General features: G+C 57.5%; 1 protein-coding gene across 1 annotated transcript in view; it reads left to right on the top strand.

The window, feature by feature from the left end:
* Window positions 1–2,495: 2,495 nt before the first annotated feature.
* SCUBE3 (signal peptide, CUB domain and EGF like domain containing 3) overlaps window positions 2,496–17,567 on the top strand; it is a gene marked incomplete at both ends in the record, with an annotated part of 33,279 nt that continues 18,207 nt past the window's right edge. Inside the window, 4 exons of the mRNA XM_084275861.1 lie at window positions 2,496–2,580; window positions 11,618–11,740; window positions 12,715–12,840; window positions 15,634–15,768. Of these exons, the coding sequence (XP_084131987.1) occupies window positions 2,496–2,580; window positions 11,618–11,740; window positions 12,715–12,840; window positions 15,634–15,768 (469 nt within the window). The remainder of the gene's footprint in view (window positions 2,581–11,617; window positions 11,741–12,714; window positions 12,841–15,633; window positions 15,769–17,567) is intronic.

Raw genomic sequence — 17,567 nt, 5'->3', positions numbered from 1 at the left:
GTAGGGATCCACTGGTGCGAGCGGAGAGGTTCCATTTTGGCTTCGCTGTTCCAACAGCCGTAAGGGACACTGGTGTTTACAGGCAATTCCCAGCCCAGAAAGACAAGCGGTGCCACGGCTCCCACACCGATGCTTGTGGGAGGGTGGTGACATCCAGCTAGTGACATTCTCAGCTTGTGCCTGGGCTGCAGGGACCAGAGCCCCTTCCCTTGGCACCACTTGTGAGGAGGAGCAGCTGTCATCCCTGAGAGTTTCTGATACAAACTGGGCCTGGCAGGAGAGGCAGGATAGCACATTCCCACTGGTGGGATGTGGTCCTCTCCCAATACATCCTAATGATGACACCTCCACATTTTTACTGTTAGATATAAAATTCTTTTCCAGCTTTAATAATCATTTCCTCACCCCCCTCCCAGGCTGCCCTGGAGCTTGGCTGTGCCAGGGATGGGTTTGCTTTGCTGGTTGGACTCAGTATAGTGCAGTGAGATGTGCTGTGAGTTACTGGGGCTGGTCGTGTGCTCCACTGCGGGGTTTGGTACCCAGTTGTGCCTGTCAAGACACCCCAGTGGGCTGGAAGCTGTCAGGCCCTGAGCTGCTGGGTGAGAGCCACGAACCCCCACCCTGGCTCCAGGTTCACCTGCAAATGTCACGTTGAATGTTGAACGTTTGGCTTGGGTGTCATGGCCGTGGTGGTGCATCCGTCCTTCAGCTGCTGCTGGGCTTCCTGTGATCCGGTAAGTCCCTGCAGGGGTTCAGGCAGGCGGAGCTGGGTGGGTGTGGGGTGGCTCCAGGGGGTGAGGGGAGAGCCTTGCCCTTGGCATCTGCCTTTGGAAAGTGCTCCGGGTTTCCACGCGTGCTGCAGGCCAGCTGTGCTGCATCTGCACCACCACAGACCTGCTCCTGCAGATCCCCCCCAGGAGGGCACCCCCAGGGCTCTGCATTTTTGTAGGGAAAGCACAGCTAGAGCCAGGGACTCCTCAGCATCCTTCTGTCTGTCTGCAGTCCCTCTGCTCCTCTCCACAGAGAGACAGCAGCCAGTACCTTGCCTTAGCTGGACACTTTCCATTGCCTCCAGCCCCCTTTGTTGTATCTTTAGGGGTTATTAGGACAAAAGGGGACACAAGAGGCTGCAGGGGCAGCATGAGGGGCTGCCAGGACCCCATGGGCAGGATGAGGGCTGTGGGACCCTGTGCTTCCCAGGCAGGTGGAATCCCTGCTTATCTTCTCCCAGCCTCGTCTCCTGCTGCAGGTTCCTGACTGGCGATGCCCCTTCTGACTTGGGGAGCAGAAACCCCCCAAAAAGAGATGGAACCAGCAGCTCCCGGAGCAGGGGATGGTCGCAGAGGGGGCTGAGGGTCCCCCTGCACCCCTGGGATGCCAGCTGGAGGGAGGGTCAGACTGTGAGAGACTCCTGCGAGCAAACCCCCCAAAAATTTTTCAGAGAAGTGTTTTTCCTCTCCCCTCCACCCTGATTTCCAGTCCCCCCACCCCACCTCTCCCTTGGGGACCCAGAGCTGCTCACCAGCCCTGCTCTCCACCAGCCCAGCACCCCGACACGCTCGGGCAGCCCCCCAGCCCAGCCAGGTCAGACCAGCCCCAAACTCTTTTTTATATTTCCTTTTTCCCCTTCTCTCATACACCCATTGCTTTCTTTCCCTTCCCCTTTTCTTTCCCAGCCAGTCCCTTTTCCCATGCCTCCCCCCCCGCCCCCCCAGCCCCTCCTTCTCCTCTCCCCTTGCCTCCACCTCAACCCCTGGGCTGGCCGATGGACCGCGAGGCGCGGGGTGGGTCTGGGGGTTGCGGGGGGCTTTGCATTGATGCATTGATCGCCCATGGTCTCCGCCTGACCTCCCTGCTCCCAGGGAAGCAGTCTCCATGGCTACTGGCCCTTCTCCTCCAGAGCAGACTGTAAATTCCTGCAGGCAAAGCCCAGCCTTGGGGGTGCGAGGGGGGGAGCCGGGAAGGAGTAACCAAAGCCAAATAGAAAGAAAGAAAGGCTGGGAGAAAAAGGGCGTTGCTTGGATGGGGCTCTCCTTTCCACTCCCCTTTCTCAGGTCCCCAGCACCAGGGCAAGGCGCCTGCTTCCCCCCTCCAGCGCTGCTGCTCCAGCTCCTGCTCCAGCTCCTGCTCCTGCTGCTCTCTTGCAAAACTGGAACTGGCTGGGATTATTTAAGGGGAAAAAAAAAGAAGAAGAAGGAGAAGAAGAAGGAGAAGGGATCAGAGCAGCCACCAGAGAGAGGGCGATAGAGTCCACTTTCCTCCAACTGCCCTGGGTCCCTTCCCTCTCCTCAGCAGCACCAAGAGCCCCAAACTGAACCCAGAGCAGCTTTTTCCATCAGTTCAGTTCCCTTCCTTCCCTCTGTCTCACACACAGCAAGAAGAGAGCCCCCTTTCCTCCCCTTGATTTCCCTTCGCATGCTCAGCCTCTTGTTTCCTTTAAAGCACCAGAACCCCCCCCTTCTTGCCCCCTCTCCTCCATGCAGACTGGGATTGCCATGGGAGCTCTGCAGATTGCTCGATTTGCCATCCTTTGCTTCCTCCTCCACGCTGGGAACACGCTGGCGAATAAAGCTGGTCAAGGTAAGAGGAAAGAATTCTCTCTCTTCCCGGTTTGAAGGTGTTTGATGTGTGTGGAGCAGGACCTCCTCTTTCGGGCTGGGGGGTTACAGGCAGGCTGGGGGAAGCAGGAGCAGTAACAACAAATAGTAGAGGGGATTTTAAACCCTGCTCACGGGTATTCTCGCCTCCTGCCTTTGGTTTTGGGTTGGGTTGGGGTTTTTTTTTTTGGTAAACTCTGAAGAAATGAGTTGTATTTCTTGGGGTTTTGACTTCTTTTTTTCCTTTCCTATCTCAAGGCGAGGGGGTGCTGAGGTGGAAAAGTAGGGTGGGCAAACAAGCCCACCCCCATCCCGGGGAGACTGTTGCTGGTTGGAGGGGTTTGGGGAGGAGGGGAGTTGGGGGGGCTTGTCTTGTCTGGTTTTTGGGTTTCATCTTTGGGAGATGGGGGTTAACCCCGGCGCTGGGGAGGGTGAGGAGGCTGGTTTGGGGCTGGCTTGGAGGGAAGGGACGGCGGAGCGGGTGTCTGGGCGGCTGCAGCGGTGTGTTGAGCGGGTTGAATCTCAGCTGTTGTGCTGTAGGAACGGGGAAGGGGGGTGCCCAGGAAACTTGAGGTAGCCTGAAAAAGCACAGGACCTCTTTCCCTGCCTGGAGAAAAGAGGGATCCATCCCCATCCTTATCAACCTCAGGCTCTGCCGTCTCAGCGCTCCCGTGCTGAGCCAGAGTTTCCCCTTCCCAAACACACACTCGTAGCTTTATGTATGGGCTATCTATACCTTAGCTTTTCTATAGCACCTCTATATTTAGCTCGGATCTCTCCCTGCACACACGCGCGGGACTGCGCGCGCACACCCAAACACACACAGCCCTATGTGCACCGTCCCCTTCCCTGGCGCAGAGGGGGTGGATTTTTTTTCCCTCCTCCTTAATTCACTCCTATCTGTACAATCTCTTGGGTTTTCTTTCCTCCCCCCCACCCCATTTTTCCATAGCACTCAACGTGAGGTCGCTCAAAACCAGCTCAGGCTCTTTGCTGTTGTAGTTACTACGTGTTTACACGGGCGGTGGGACCCGATAAAGTCTGAATGGAATATAGGATATAATTGCAGATCTCATGGAGGCATTAAGTAATAAAGCACTTTTCAGCCATGGGTCGCCCAGAGCCCTGTCACAGATGGAGTTAGAAGGAATTTCAAGGCTATTGTCTTATCTGGTTTCAAGTGTTTATAAAACAATAGGTGACTTTTGGGGAGGGCAGTCTGGGCAAGCACAGCAGAGATTTTCCAGGGCAAAGGTTCTGTAAGAAGGCACCCAGCTTCACGTAAAGCTTTAGGATTTTGGCTTAGAAAGGAATGCTTAGGGTTTTTTTATCCCCCCTCAAATTATCTTGAGTGTATGCATTGCTTTCATTTCTTATCATAATATTTATTTATTAAGGCCTTTTGGTTTCCAGTTCCATTTAAGCCCGAGCCAGAATTGCATTAAAATAGCAAAGTAAAATTCCATCGTGCAGAGACTTGACAGATCCCTTCAGGGAAGGAGAGGGGTGGAGTGGGGGTGGAGAGAGGTGAGCTCAAGCCTGCGCCGGGGTGCATCTCCCATCCCGGGACGGGGCTGATCCCTCCCAGCCCCTGGCGAAGGCACCGAGCAGACCCAGGGGCTCTGACAAGGGGAGGGGTGGGATGGGGCAGTGGCCGTGGAGGGGTGCAGGTTGGTGCCTGTGGCGATGTGAGGGCTCCGAGCAGGGGTGGACCCCATCCCAAAGGGATGGGACCCCAAATTGCTGATGGTAGATAAACCCTACTCTGTTCCCTGGAACCCACGAGTGTCACTGAGCTCTTCAAAGCCACCCTGCGCCCCTGGGGCGTGTTTTAGTAGGGTGTCTCTGAAAAGCATCCGGTGCTTCCCCCCCAGCATCTGCAGGGTGATGCCCCAAGGAGGGGGTACACATCCCCCCTCCTCTGCCCTCACCGCAGCCCTTGCCTTTGCGGGGGGCAACTCTCCTCCCCAGGTGCCTGTCGCCGGCTGGGGACGGCTCCTCTCCCCTGGGATGGGCTCGTTTGGCTGCAGTAACATCGCGCCGTGGGTAGGGTTTGCTGGCTCATTTCTCCTGCTGAATTACCCTGGATAGTTTAGTCTGTGGGGAAGGAAGGATTTAGAGGAGCCGTCCGCAGGGCCTGGAGGTTGTCTGCCAGAGGGACCTGGCTGTCTGCGGGGTTTATCGGGTCAGTATGGGGCTGGGGAAGCTTTCAGGGTGAGAACTGGCAACATAAACCCACGAAACCCTGGGGACCTTCCCCACACGCACTCAGCTGGGACGCAGTTTCCCTGTGGTCCCTGTGCCAAGCTGCTGCTGTGCCCACAGCTGCTGGGGTTTGGGTAGATAATGCCCCTCCCGGTCCCGCCCTGTCATCCCTCAGTCCATTTCATGCCCAAAGAGCCTGGCCTGAGCCCATTGGCCATCAGCATCGGTCCCTGGGGAGGGATGGAGCCCGAGGGTGGGCAGACCTGCACCCTCCCCTTGGACCCAGCACCCCTGGGTCCGGCCTGGCCGTGCTCCTCCAGCCACTGGGGACAAGTCACACCATCACCACCTTTCCCAGGGACCGAACCAAAGGACCTCTGGATGGTGCTGGGAGGGAGATGCACCATCTCCCCCAGGGACCCCAGCCAGCAGCCCCTGGCTCTCCCACAGCCCGGAGCACCCACCCAGCGCAGGGTCCTGAGCGGGACCTCAGCCCCATCCCAGCTCCATCATCACCGGGGGGTACAATCCAGCCCTTTCCCCCGGTGCCACACGGGAGGGGCTGGTTCAGCAGGGATGCACCTGCAGAGCCCACGCTGCCAGGCACTGATTTTAGTTACTCTTCAATTTCTTTTTGATTCATTTAAATCTTTTTTCATTTACTTAATTTTTTTAGGAGCCCAAAATTTTCCAATTGCAGCCTGGAGATGCTGGTTGATTCCCCTCCCATCTCCACCAAACCTCCTCCCCCCTTTGGCCTCCCCTTTCCTCCCTCTCGTGCATTCACAGTGTGTGACTGTTGTGCCTGTCCCCTCCACCCCTCTGAAATATGAAATGTAAAACTGTAAACATTTCAGCATACAGCAGTTCAAAGGCAGGCTTTGACTGAGGGCGTCTGACACGCCTGTACCCAGATTAAAAAGGGGAGGGGGGTGGGTAGGAAGAAGGGAAGAAGAGGGGGGTTTTAATAACTGCCAATGGGAGTATAAATATCCGGACACCCTGAATCTTCTAGCATGGAGATGCATTGCTGTCCCCAAACTGCTTGGGAGGATTTTATTTTATTTATTTTATTATTTTATTTTATTTCATTTCATTTTATTATTTTATTTTATTATTTTCATTTTATTTGATTATTTAATTTTATTTCATTTTAATTATTTTATTAATTTTAAATTTTAAAACTATTTTTTTTTATTATTTTTATAGAGGGTTTTTTCTCTCCCCCTTACAGATGGTCACACTGGTGTAATCCCTTTAGGAAAAAACTAGGCATGAATAACCTTAACCTTCACTTGCAGAATTATAAGTCCCCTGAGAGGCTTTAGGAGAAGCCTGGGATGGCAAATAGAGTTTGCTCTGTCTCACGGCACTGGAGGAAGCCCGTCCAGCCACATTTCAGTGAGACCATCTTCCCCACCAGAGAAGTTGTGGTTGTTGCTCCCAAAGGAGCCAGACTTGGTCAGCCTGATAAGCCAAAGGAACAACGGGAGCAACAACAGTTCCCCAGGGAGGTGAAGGTGCCGTTGGCGTGGCGCATCACACCCTCCGTGGAGAAACCACGGCTGGATGGAGCCCCAGTGCCCAGGGTTGGCAGGAGGAGGTGGGCTGGGGGTGGAGGGGGTGTTTCCAGCCCAGGGGGTGCTGGATCTGGTGGTGGATCTGGGAACCTTTGGGATGAGCCGGGCTGGTGCAGGGGATGGGCAGCTCAGTGTGGTTCTGTTCTTGATGGGGTGGGAAGCCTTGATGTGGGGGGAAAAAACCCCTTTTGGGGTGCTGCCAGCTTTGGGGGAGTAAAACCTTAGGTGAGGGGTGCAGAGCAGTGTCAGGGGATGGGTGGATGGGGTCACCAGGCTGGGGTATCCCCCGAGGTCCTCACTGTGACTTGTGGTTCCTTGTCCTTCATCCGTACCGTGGGGCCAAGCGCTGTGGCTGCATCTTCTGGGCCTTGGGCTGCTGCTGTGGGGCTGGTGCAGGGGTCTCCGTCACACAGTGAGATACAGACATCCCCTCTGACCCAAACTGAGTGCAGGTACCCACCCAGGGACTGCTAGCACAGCATCCCCAGCGTGGCATCCCTGGCACAGCACCCCCATCCCAGCAACAAGCCACCACTGAGTACCTGAGTGAGGGTCTCAGGTTCAGACGATAGGTCTTTACTCCCCGTGGAGCATCTTCCTCCCCTCTCAGCACCCCCTGATCCCCATCTCCTCCCAGCAGGATGCCATCAGCTACACCAGAGCCTCCCACAGCCGTACCCTGTGCCCGTCCCAGCAGCTCCCGGGGCGAACAAATGATTAATAAACTGCACCACAGTGTCTGAGGTGGTTATTAATACCCTGGTAAAAAGAGCTACTGAAGTTATAAAGCTTTAATTTGGCATTAAGGCTGAGTGGAAACTCTGCGTGTCTGCCAACAGCTACACACACAGCCCCATACAGACAGGCTGGTAATAGATGTGCCTATAGAAAAATAAGGAATAAAAGTAATTTGAAGGAAAAAGCTGAAGCACTTGCAAAAGAGAGGATAAAGAGAGGATAAAGAGAGGATGGTGCTTTTGTTTGCATAGGGCTTTTCTGGTGGGTTTTTCCTCAGCCCCTTCCTCAGATGGAGCAGGACTTTCAGCCTATGGCTAAAACCATCTCTGACTATTTTTATTTAAAGAAAAAAACCCCAACAAAATAAGGAAGTGAGGGAAGAGCCTCAATCCAGGCTCCAAAAGTACATGAGCTGAGTTTTATCCCCCCCCCCTCCCCCGTCATCTATCGTGGGCGATGTGATGCCACAGGGCAGGGGGCAAGAGTGGGACCTGGGGACCCGTGGGCTCTGCCACTGCCTCTCCCACTGGCCTTGGTCAAAGCCCTTTGCCTTCTCCTGCACTCTGGTCCCAGGGTGGGGAGTGGGCTGTTGGTTCCGTGGGAGCTGGGGACCCGTGGGCGCTGCCACCGCCTCTCCCACTGGCCTCGGTCAAAGCCCTTTGCCCCCTCCTGCTCTCCGGTCCCAGGGGGGTGTGTGTGGGGGGGTGTTGGTGTCGTGTCCCCCCCTTGCTTTTGGCACACTGAAATGGCAGTGGCGTTGAAACCGGCTGCTCGGCTGCCTTTGAAATGGAGAATAAAGCTGCAGCTGGAGCGGAACGGGGCCCAACAGCCAGCGCTGGAAAATCCCACCCACAACGGAATCCAAACCAGCGCCCCAGGCGCGGGGCGAGCGCCGCAGCCTCCTGCCCTTCACCACAGCCCCCCCGGCCTGGCCTGGCCTGGCGTGACGGCGGTGCCAAGGATGCTCCTCCACTCTGACAAACCCTAATCGCCCCCAGAGCGTGGAGGGGTGGAGAGGTGAGGCTGGGCAAGGAGCGGGGACCACTCCTCACAGGACGTGGGGGAGCCCTTGGGTGCCTGATGGGACTTGGTGTCACCACCAAAACTCAATTCCCCACCCAGTGCAAAGAATCTCCTGGGTTTTGGGATTTGGGGGGGGGGGCGATGCACCCATCTTCACTGGACCATTTGGGCTCATTTCAGGCAATTTTGGGGTGAAAAAAGGCATCTTTGATTATGTGTGCAAGAAGGGGAGTGGGGGAGCGCAGGGACGCAGGTCTGCAGGGGGTCCTGGCTGACACCCCCCTCCAAAAACTAAACCCCACCTGGATTTGGGATGTGAACTTCCAAAGGTTCCCCTGGGCAGGGGGATGAGCTGGGAACAGCCCAGCCAGGCGTTGGCAAGAGCAGAATCGGGATGGGATTGGGAATCGGGATGGGAACATCAAGAAGGGTATTGTTGTTGTTGTTGTTATTATTATTATTATTATTATTATTATTATTATTATTATTATTATTATTATTACTCATCCCTTGGCTGGGAAATGAACCCCTTTGCACCTTGGTGGTGGCCAGGAGCACCTGCAGCACGGCTGTCAGCAGCTTTTCTGGATGGAGAAGGTTGTCCAGTGGGAAATACAGGCTGTCCCACTGGGAAACCTTCCCTTCCATGGGAAAACGCTGCTTGTGCTGACAAAAAAATGCAGAAATTTCGTTTTTCAGAGGGGTTGTTTGTTGGTTTGTTGGGTTTAGGGTTTTTTTTTTTCCTTTATTTTTAATTCCCTACATCATTCCTGAAGGATGTTTCTTAAGAGCCAAAATTTCAGCATCCTGAAATCAGGATCTTTGCCAATCCTGGGATGGCTCCTGGGGTGCTGAGGAGGGTATTTATTCACTCTTCCCACACACACACACAAACTCTTCTTCCTTTTTCTTTTCCCCTTTTTCTTTTTTTTCATTTTCTATGCTCCTTTAACCTTTCAGAACATCCTCCAGCTTTGGAAAAATTACAGAGTGGCAAATTCCTGATGTTTTCTTTTGTACTCTCGCTGCTGCTGCGTAATCTTTCCAAAGTTAGAGGAGTTTTGAAGTTACTGAATGGAAAACAAAAAATAATATAATAATATAATATACATGTGTGTGTGGGAAAGGGCTGGCATTGTGTTCAGCACCACGCAGGCTGTGTTCATTGTCTTCAGTCTGAGGGCACGGGAGGAAAAAGAAATAGAAAACAACCCCTCCCCCCCAAAAAATATACCCCCAGTGAGGTTTCTGGCATAAGGAGGTGATGTTGGCTGGATGCTTCTTGGTTTGGGTGGGTTTTCAGGGGAGGATGTGGGGGGTGATGGATGGTCGGTGCTGTGGCAGGATGGGTGCTTGGGTGGGGCTGGGGATGCAGCTCTGACTTTGGGACCGTTGCCTTGGAGCATTGAGATGTGCTGTGTAACGTGGGGTGAGGACCTGAGGGTGGGCTCTGAACCACACAGGGTCAGCACTGAGATTTGGAGACTCGGGAGATCTTGGGCTCGGTGTCGGCTTCCTTGCTGGCACATCCCTGTGCCCGTCACTGGCCTCAAAGGGGGATGCTCAGGGTGTGTGTGTCCCCAGCATCCCTCCCACCACCCGCCCTGCTGAGGGGTGCTGGAGCCGGGGTGAAGTTGCTGCTGTCTAAGCTTGAGAAGCCCGGTTGGGAAGGAGGGGGCTCTGCCCCTCTGCAGCTCTCCCAGGGTTTGTTCCATCGGGGGATTATCTGCAGATGCTTTTCCGTTTGCAGGGTGGCTCAGGGGTGCCCGGGGCAGGGATGGGTGCTGCACCCAAATGTGAAGCTGGGCTGGGGAGAAACTGCACCTGAGCTGCGTTTGACTCCCCAAAAAGACAACACCCCCCCCAACCCCCATGGGCCCCCCAGCGTGGGGACAGGCCCTGAGCCCCCGGGGTGGCAGCGGGTGCCGGGGTCACCGCGGGGCTGGGAGCGGGGTGCCAGCCCCCCGTGCGCTCCCCGCTGCGGGGGGCAGCCTGCAGCCGGTGATGGATGGCCCGAGGGAGGTCGCGGTGGCCGCGGGCCATGGCTAATGTCAAATAACAAATATGAGTGCGGGCTGTAAATATTTATACAAGGCGCAGGCACGTGCCGCCTCCCCGGTGCGAGGCAGAGCCCCCCCCACACCCCCCCCCCAACCCCCCCAGCCCCGGGACAGACCCCGCGGGGTGACCCGGCCAGGGCTGGGGCCAGTGCTCCCGTGGCCGTGGCCCCGTCCCCGCGGGGCTGGCAGGGCCGCCTGCCCACCCGCGGCTTGCAGGGATGTTTGGTGTCCTTGGGGACGTCCCGGAGCACTTCTGTTCTTGGCCTCGCTGCAAAGCAGCTTAGTGCAGGCTGTTGAGAACTCTGCAGCCTCGGGCTCCTCTTTACGGGGCGCGGGGGAGCTGCAGGGACCGTCAGATCCCCCGGTGAGACCCTCCCCATCCCTATGGGAGGTGGGGGAGGTGACCCGCTCCCTTTGTGGAGTCGGAGCTGGGAGTGCTGGGGTGCTCTGGCAGCCCTGCCTGTACCTGGAGGGGCTGCGAGCGATGCTCAGCCCCCGGGGGGAAGGGATGGGGGGGATTACACCTTACAGCTGCCTTACACCACTGCCAGGGATTCATGGAGACAGGGATGTGCCCGCATCTCCCTTGCTGCCTGCGCAGGGAAGGCAGAGAGCAGCCAGGTGAGCAGCTCAAGGCTTCTCCACATCCCAAATCCATTAAAACCTCCACTGCCGGAGCCTCCTGCCATGGCAAACTCCTGGGCATCACTGCTCGAAGCCATCGCTGGCACGTGATGCTCTGGACGCGATGTCCTGGGTACCACAGTGCTGCATCCTGCACAAGTGGGTTGAGGGGCAAAGAGGGATGAGGAGGAACGTGGATTTTGGCTGTGCCCCCGAGGAAGCCTGGATGGCTTTCCCAGTTCTCCTTCCTGCTCCCCGCTCCTGGCTCCCAGGTCTATTTAGTGTGGTCCCTGCTAATTCGTGCACATTCCTCCCAGCCTAAGAATAGAAAGCCATGACGATTATTTGGGTGACTGGTCGGCTCAGGAAATGGCTAATTGGAGACAGAGACTTTCACCTCTGCCTGGGCTGGCTCCAGCCTGGATTACGGGTGCCTGGGTGGTGTTTCCTATCATCTCAGGCATGAGAGGGTAGGGAAGTCTCAGGGTGGCTTGTATGAGAGTGGCGACAGGGGTAGTGCTGTGTCTCACCATGTCCCACAGCCCCACCACATCCCGCAGCGAGCCCATCACCAGTTGCATCAGGGCTGGGTGTGGTGAAGCCCCTGAGGAGGGGAGAAGCAGCGTTGCTCCTTCCAGCGTCTCCAGTTCGTGCACGGGTTGAACAGCTGCTTGGCTTCATCATGGGGGGACAGGGTGAGCTGCCCCTGGCTCTCCCCATCACTCCCCCCGCCTCTCCCCATCACTCCCCCCACCTCTCCCCATCACTCCCCCTGCCTCTCCCCTTGCAGATGTCGACGAGTGCGTGGAGGGCACGGACACCTGCCACATCGACGCCATCTGCCAGAACACCCCCAAGTCCTACAAGTGCATCTGCAAGTCCGGCTACACTGGCGATGGGAAGCACTGCAAAGGTAGGGACAGGCGGCTGCCACCGAGCCCCCGCCACCAGCGAGAGCCCGGGCAGGTCGCAGGGAGGTGGTGACATGCCAGCAACAGTCCCTGTCCTTGTGAGAAGGCTGCTTGGTTGCCTCAGCCCTCTGCAAAGCTTTTATCCCCTTTTTCTGCCCCCAAATCCCTGAGTGTTGACTTCAAGGTGCGTGGGGATGGAGAGGAGCAGTGGTGGTGGTGGCAGCCGCTGTGTTCCCTCACCTGCCCTGCACAGAGCTGCGGTTGTGAGGCTGGGGCTGCCCAGGAGGGCACCCAGGCCTTATTTTAAACAGAGCTGGGCTCTGTAGTGGCAGGATTTCCATCAGGGGCTGCAAGAACCTTAAACATGAAACCGTAAAACCTGAGAAGCTTAAAAACAAGATAGACAGACACAGACACAGGTGGTGTGGATGTAGATGTAGATGTAGATGTAGATGTAGATGTAGATGTAGATGTAGATATATGCATCTAGGTGGGGCATAGAAAGAAAACAGGCTCCTTGGAGGAGCAGCACCAGGAAAGCAGGAGTGGGACAGCGGAAACATTCCTGGCTCCGCTCGGAGCGGGTCCAGGGTTGGGACGGGCTGAGTACAAATAGTGAGGGGATTAAAGGGCACCCCAAGGCTTTGCCATGGGGATGGGCTGCTCTGCCCATCACCTTTGGAAAGCTGTGTGAGTCCCAGAGCACTCGGCAGGTCACCACGCTGTGATGAAGCTTTGAGGCAGAGGGTTGGCTGGAATTATGGGGTCTAAACTGAGGAGGCCAGGGGATGTCTTTGCAGTGTGTGGAGGGATGCTGTAGGTGCTGGGACCCGCTGGAGTAAGCAGAGACAGCAGAGACCCCAGGGTGCCACGCTGGGTCATAAACACGCTGGAGGTGGGGAGCAGCACCCGTGCCATGGGCTGGCTGTCCTCAGCCAGGCAGCCCTGCAGCTCTTGTGTCCTTCTCCCTCGGCAGACGTGGATGAGTGCGAGCGGGAGGACAACGCCGGCTGCGTCCACGAGTGTGTGAACATCCCCGGCAACTACCGCTGTACCTGCTACGACGGCTTCCGCCTGGCGCACGACGGCCACAACTGCTTAGGTGAGGAACGGGCCTCTGGAGCCTGCCGGGGTGGGATGCTGGCGTGTCACAGTCCCACGGAGCTCCAGCACCTTGGGACCAGCCCGCTGGCTTTCTTTGCTGGGCACCTCCCAAGCTCTGACCCCTCCCAAAGCCGCTGTGGAGCTGGGGGACCGGGCTGGCAGCTCTGCGCCGCTGCCGAACACAAGCCCGGCCGGTGGGGCTCCCCCAGACCTCGCCGGTCGCTCCGCTGGTGCTTGAGGTCAGCACTGCACCTGCCAAAATAGATGAGTTAATAGCAAACATGGCGGGGATGGGAACCAGCGAAGGGACTGGGTAAATAATCCCCGGGCCAAGACAAACCCAGCATCTGCCTACGGAGTGACCGTGCATCCTCCCCACCACTTCCCACCGCCCCAAACTCCATCCGGCCGCGGCCGAGCCAGAGCTCCCGGCACCACCCGGGTTCAGCCGGGCTGCCCGCGCCCGGCACCCGCTTCCTCCCACGGCGCCCGCGGGTGGGATGGCAGGGCACGGGGCCGCCTGCCTTCCCTCTGCCTGGAGCTCGTGCTGTTCTCTAATTAGTGTCTGCAGAGGGGTCATTAATGAGCTCATCACTGGGAGGAGGAGGAGGGGAAAGGGATTATGGACACATACGCTTTGCATTAACCACCATCACCGGGATCTTTGCAGCCTCCTCGGGGAGGGGGGAGATTTACACAGCTGGGAGGAGGCGCGGGCGGGCGGCTCTGCCTTCCTCTCCCGGGGGAGGATGAGCCCGAGGAGAAGAAAGGAAAGCCGGGCTCTGCGAGCCGCAGACGTCATGTGTTTACAGAGTGGGGCGGGAAGGGATGGAGGCGGCTGGGGAGCAGCCGGGTGAGGGGAGACTGGGGGGGGCAGCCCTGGCTCCCCACTTGAGCCCGTCCTTGGCTTGTCTCAGCTGCATTGCTTTGCTGTAGGGATGATGCAGGTTTATCCCCTGGAGCCCAGTTTACAGATGAGTCTGCTGAGACCCTCTGTGCTCTGGCTGAGTTTGCTCAGCGGTTGCTCTTGCAGGGATGAACCCCATTAGGGGTTTTACCCATCCTCCTTTCCCCCTCATCCTGACTGTGGGGGGGAAGCACCCCCTCTTAGCCCAAAGAAAGAGAAGCAGAGTGCATGGAGGGTCGTGCCCAGACTGTGCTGGCACCATAGGCAGTGGCTGAGCTGGCGGTGGGTTGGGGTACATGCCTGCTGGAGCCTGCTGGCCCCCCCATCACCCACCTCGGGTGACCTTTTGAACCAGGACAGGAATTCGAGCCCCCATCCTGACACAGGCCCTGCTGGCGTCTGCCCATCTCCGTTGTATTTAATAAAACAGGTATTAGAGCGGCCGAGTCTTGTTTCAGCCATCAGGTTGGATCAGCTGCCTCCTCATTCTTGAGTGGGGCTTGAAGGAGAAGTTGCAAGACATTAAGCCTTTGTTATAAACGGGGGATTTCAAGAGAGTTATTGGCATCTGCAGGACATAGTTTGGCTGGAATGAGCCTGGGAGGAAGCTGCAAGCCTCCTGCCACTGCAGAGGATGTCCTTTGCGTGTCTGGCTGCAGCCTGGCTGCCAGCCTGAGCCTGTCCCAGGGCGCCTGGTGATGTTTTCAGCACCTCCTTTCCAAGGTAGCAGGTTTGTGAGGTACTCCTGGGCTCTGCTCCCACGCCAGCTTCCCAGAGCTGCAGCCCTGTGTTGATTTCTGAGCATCCCCAGGGGCTTGTCTGGGGCACAGGGCAAGGTACCGTGCTGATCAGACACCCATCCATCCATCCATCCATCCATCCATCCATCCATCCATCCATCCATCCATCCATCCATCTCTTTGCCCAAAAGCAAAGTGTTCTGGTTCATGCCATGTCAGTGCTGGGGAGGAGGGGGGCCAGGCCTGGGCCCGTGCCGTCACCCAGCTGCTGTTTTGGCGGTTCGGGTGGGCGATGCTGGGGGGCTCCTCTTCCCCTCAGCCGCCGGCTCTGCCACGCTCGGGTTCACAGGAGGTTTTCTTTGGCACGGGGCCCCTCGCTCCCCAGCCTGATGCCGTTGCCTGGCCCTGGGGCTGCGAGCAGAGGGGGCAGGGGTGGCAACAACAGGGAGTCACCTCTCTGCCCCAACCCGGCATCCCGGTCGCTCTGACACCTCGGGGCACCCATGGGTTCAGCTTGGACTGTTGTCCCCAAAATCCCTCTGGAGAGAGCAGCAGCCTGTTGCTCTTCGTTAAACCAAGGGATGGAGCAGGAATGGAGCAGCCTGTGTCAAGGGCATCGCTGCTGCCACAGATGTGCACTTCAAGCCCCCTCCAGCCTTGGTTTGTTAAACCAAAACAGGCACCAGGGCAGCAGAGTGCTGGGGATTTGAGTCTCCTTACTAGTAATTATCCCTGCTCCAGGCTAAGGTTTCCCAGCCCCCCCTAATGAAGTGCAGGCATCCCCAGCCGGCGATGGGCTCCGAGGGGCTGGGAGCTGGGGGCAGCTGCGGGCGGTGTCATGGCCAAGCATCCTGGGTGAATTGGGGAAAGGGGACAGAGCCTGGGACAAGGAACAAACACCCCTTTCCCTGCGGTTTGGCATTCCCATCTGTACAAGGAGAGCTGTTCACCCCTCAGCCAGGGAGCCGAAACCCCGAGACCCACACCTTGATGTGCTTTGCCTCCATCCCCTGCAGCCCCGCAGCGTCTCCCCTTTCTCTAGCTGGGGGATCAGGGCTGTGAAGCAGAGCCGTGGCAAATCCATCCCACCCAGCTCCCCCTCCCTGGGGTGCCACGCTCATCCCCTGCCTCCTTCCCTTCGCAGACCTGGACGAGTGCTCGGAGGGCAACGGCGGCTGCCAGCAAACCTGCGTCAACATGATGGGCAGCTACGAGTGCTTCTGCCGGGAGGGCTTCTTCCTCAGCGACAACCAGCACACCTGCATCCAGCGCCCCGAAGGTTAGTGCTGGGCATCTCCTGGCCCCAGGGAGCCCCACCTCCAGCCCCTGTGTGTATCGGGCTGCTCCGGTCCCCATCACCCCTGGGCCGTGCCCAGTTTTGGGTGCTGGTTCCTGACCCTTCTCAGCGTTGTGAATTTATTCTGAGCACACTGGGAGAGGATGCTGCGGGGCTAAAACCCCTTTCCATAAGGAAACCCTCACAGAGCCCTTAATCAAGCACAATAATACCCAACGGGGGGACGTTAATCCCATCTCCAGACTGGTTCATTGAATCCAAGGTGCCCAGAGATCCTCACTCCACCCCACAAGGCTCATCTTCTCCTGCCAGGTCTTGCACAGCACCGAGCCCTTCAGCTCGGTATCAGCTCTAAATCGCTGCCGTCTGGAGTGATCTCTGAGCCAAAATTGGAGGAAATGAGAGATTTTAGTGTCTCTGCTGATTTTTATCTCCGGCAAAGGCAGCTGAGTGGTTTTGTTTCCCTCCTTCCCCCTTCCCGACTGCGTTGGTCCCTCCAGCTCTGGGGGTGGAGGAATCTTGCCCAGCCCAGGACAGCTCAGCAGCTGGGGTGGCATCTCCTGCGTCCCATCCCCTGTGTGGCCAGGAGGGATGAGCTGGCGGCTCCTTCCCCCCGGTGATGCCGTGGGTGGCCCTCACTGGGGACAGGGGATGCAGGCGATGGGTTTCGAGCTGGTTTCGGAGCTGAATGGCTGTGGAGCATTGTTGGCTCAGGGATGTTTGTGTCACTCCTGCACCCCGAGGGTGATATTGTAGGTGCTGGGTGGTCCCCGAGTGGCTGTTGAGGATGAGGGTGGGAGGAATGTGCCTGATCCCTGGGCTGTGAGGCTGGAAGAAGCAGAGACCTGAGGACAATTGTTAAAGCCTGCTCTGACTTCACTCCTGGCTCCTTGGGCACTGCTGAGGCAAAAGAAACATCCAGTATTAGAGAGCTAAACCTCAGTGTTATGGCTGCTTCCTTCCTTCTGGGGCCCTTGCCAGCTGCCCGTGTCTCTGCTCCCACCCTGGCAGGAGCTTTGCTCCTTCCCCTCTTTCCCCTCTCCTCACTCTCCCTCCTGCTTTCCTCTCCCTCCCCATGATGCAGAGGGGGTGAAACACTCCTGGGTACACAGACCTGAGGGATGAGACCCCAGGACCCTCCTCCTGCAGCACCATGACCCTCTCCCTCACATCCCCCAGCCCCTCCCAGTAAGGAGTAAGGTTGGGACTCACTGGGGATCGGTGCATTCAAACCCCATCACGCTCAGCCCAACGTTGCCTCTGAAAGCAAAAGGGGGGAGCAGGGTCCTCCCATGGAGGAGGTGATGATGTTGCAGGGTGAGGAAGGAGTAAAGGGGGGCAGGGGGTGCATCCCTTCCCCAGGCAGTGACTGTGGCACTTGGGGATCACTGTGTGCTCTGTGTTGTGCCGTGGAGGAGGACGCTGTGCCAGGGTGGATGCCTGGGGACGCTTAGGAAAACAGCCTGTGGCCATCCTGGCCTGGAGGGGAGCCAGGGCGTGGAGGCACCGGAGCGCACAGCGCTGCTGGGATGTGGCAGGGGATCTCTGCAGATCACCAGGACCTGGCTGGTCTGAAAGGTGGCATCAGCCTGGGGAGCTGTGGGATACTGGGGCTGGGTCAGACTTGGAGGTCGTGGAGTCTTTGTGGGTCCAGGGACGTGGTGGGGATGCTGCCAAGAACGAAGAAGAGAAGGAGAGGAAAGCTGCTGTTGGGAGGAGAGGCTGAGCACGCTTGGCTGTCCCTGGGTCACTGTGTGCCCGCCCCGGGCAGGGCTGGGTGG

The sequence above is a fragment of the Gallinula chloropus genome (genome assembly GCF_964237585.1).
Source record: "Gallinula chloropus genome assembly, chromosome: 27".
NCBI lineage: Eukaryota > Metazoa > Chordata > Aves > Gruiformes > Rallidae > Gallinula > Gallinula chloropus.
The sequence above is the reverse complement of the archived record's forward strand: the minus strand, read 5'-3'. Positions and strand labels throughout refer to the sequence as shown.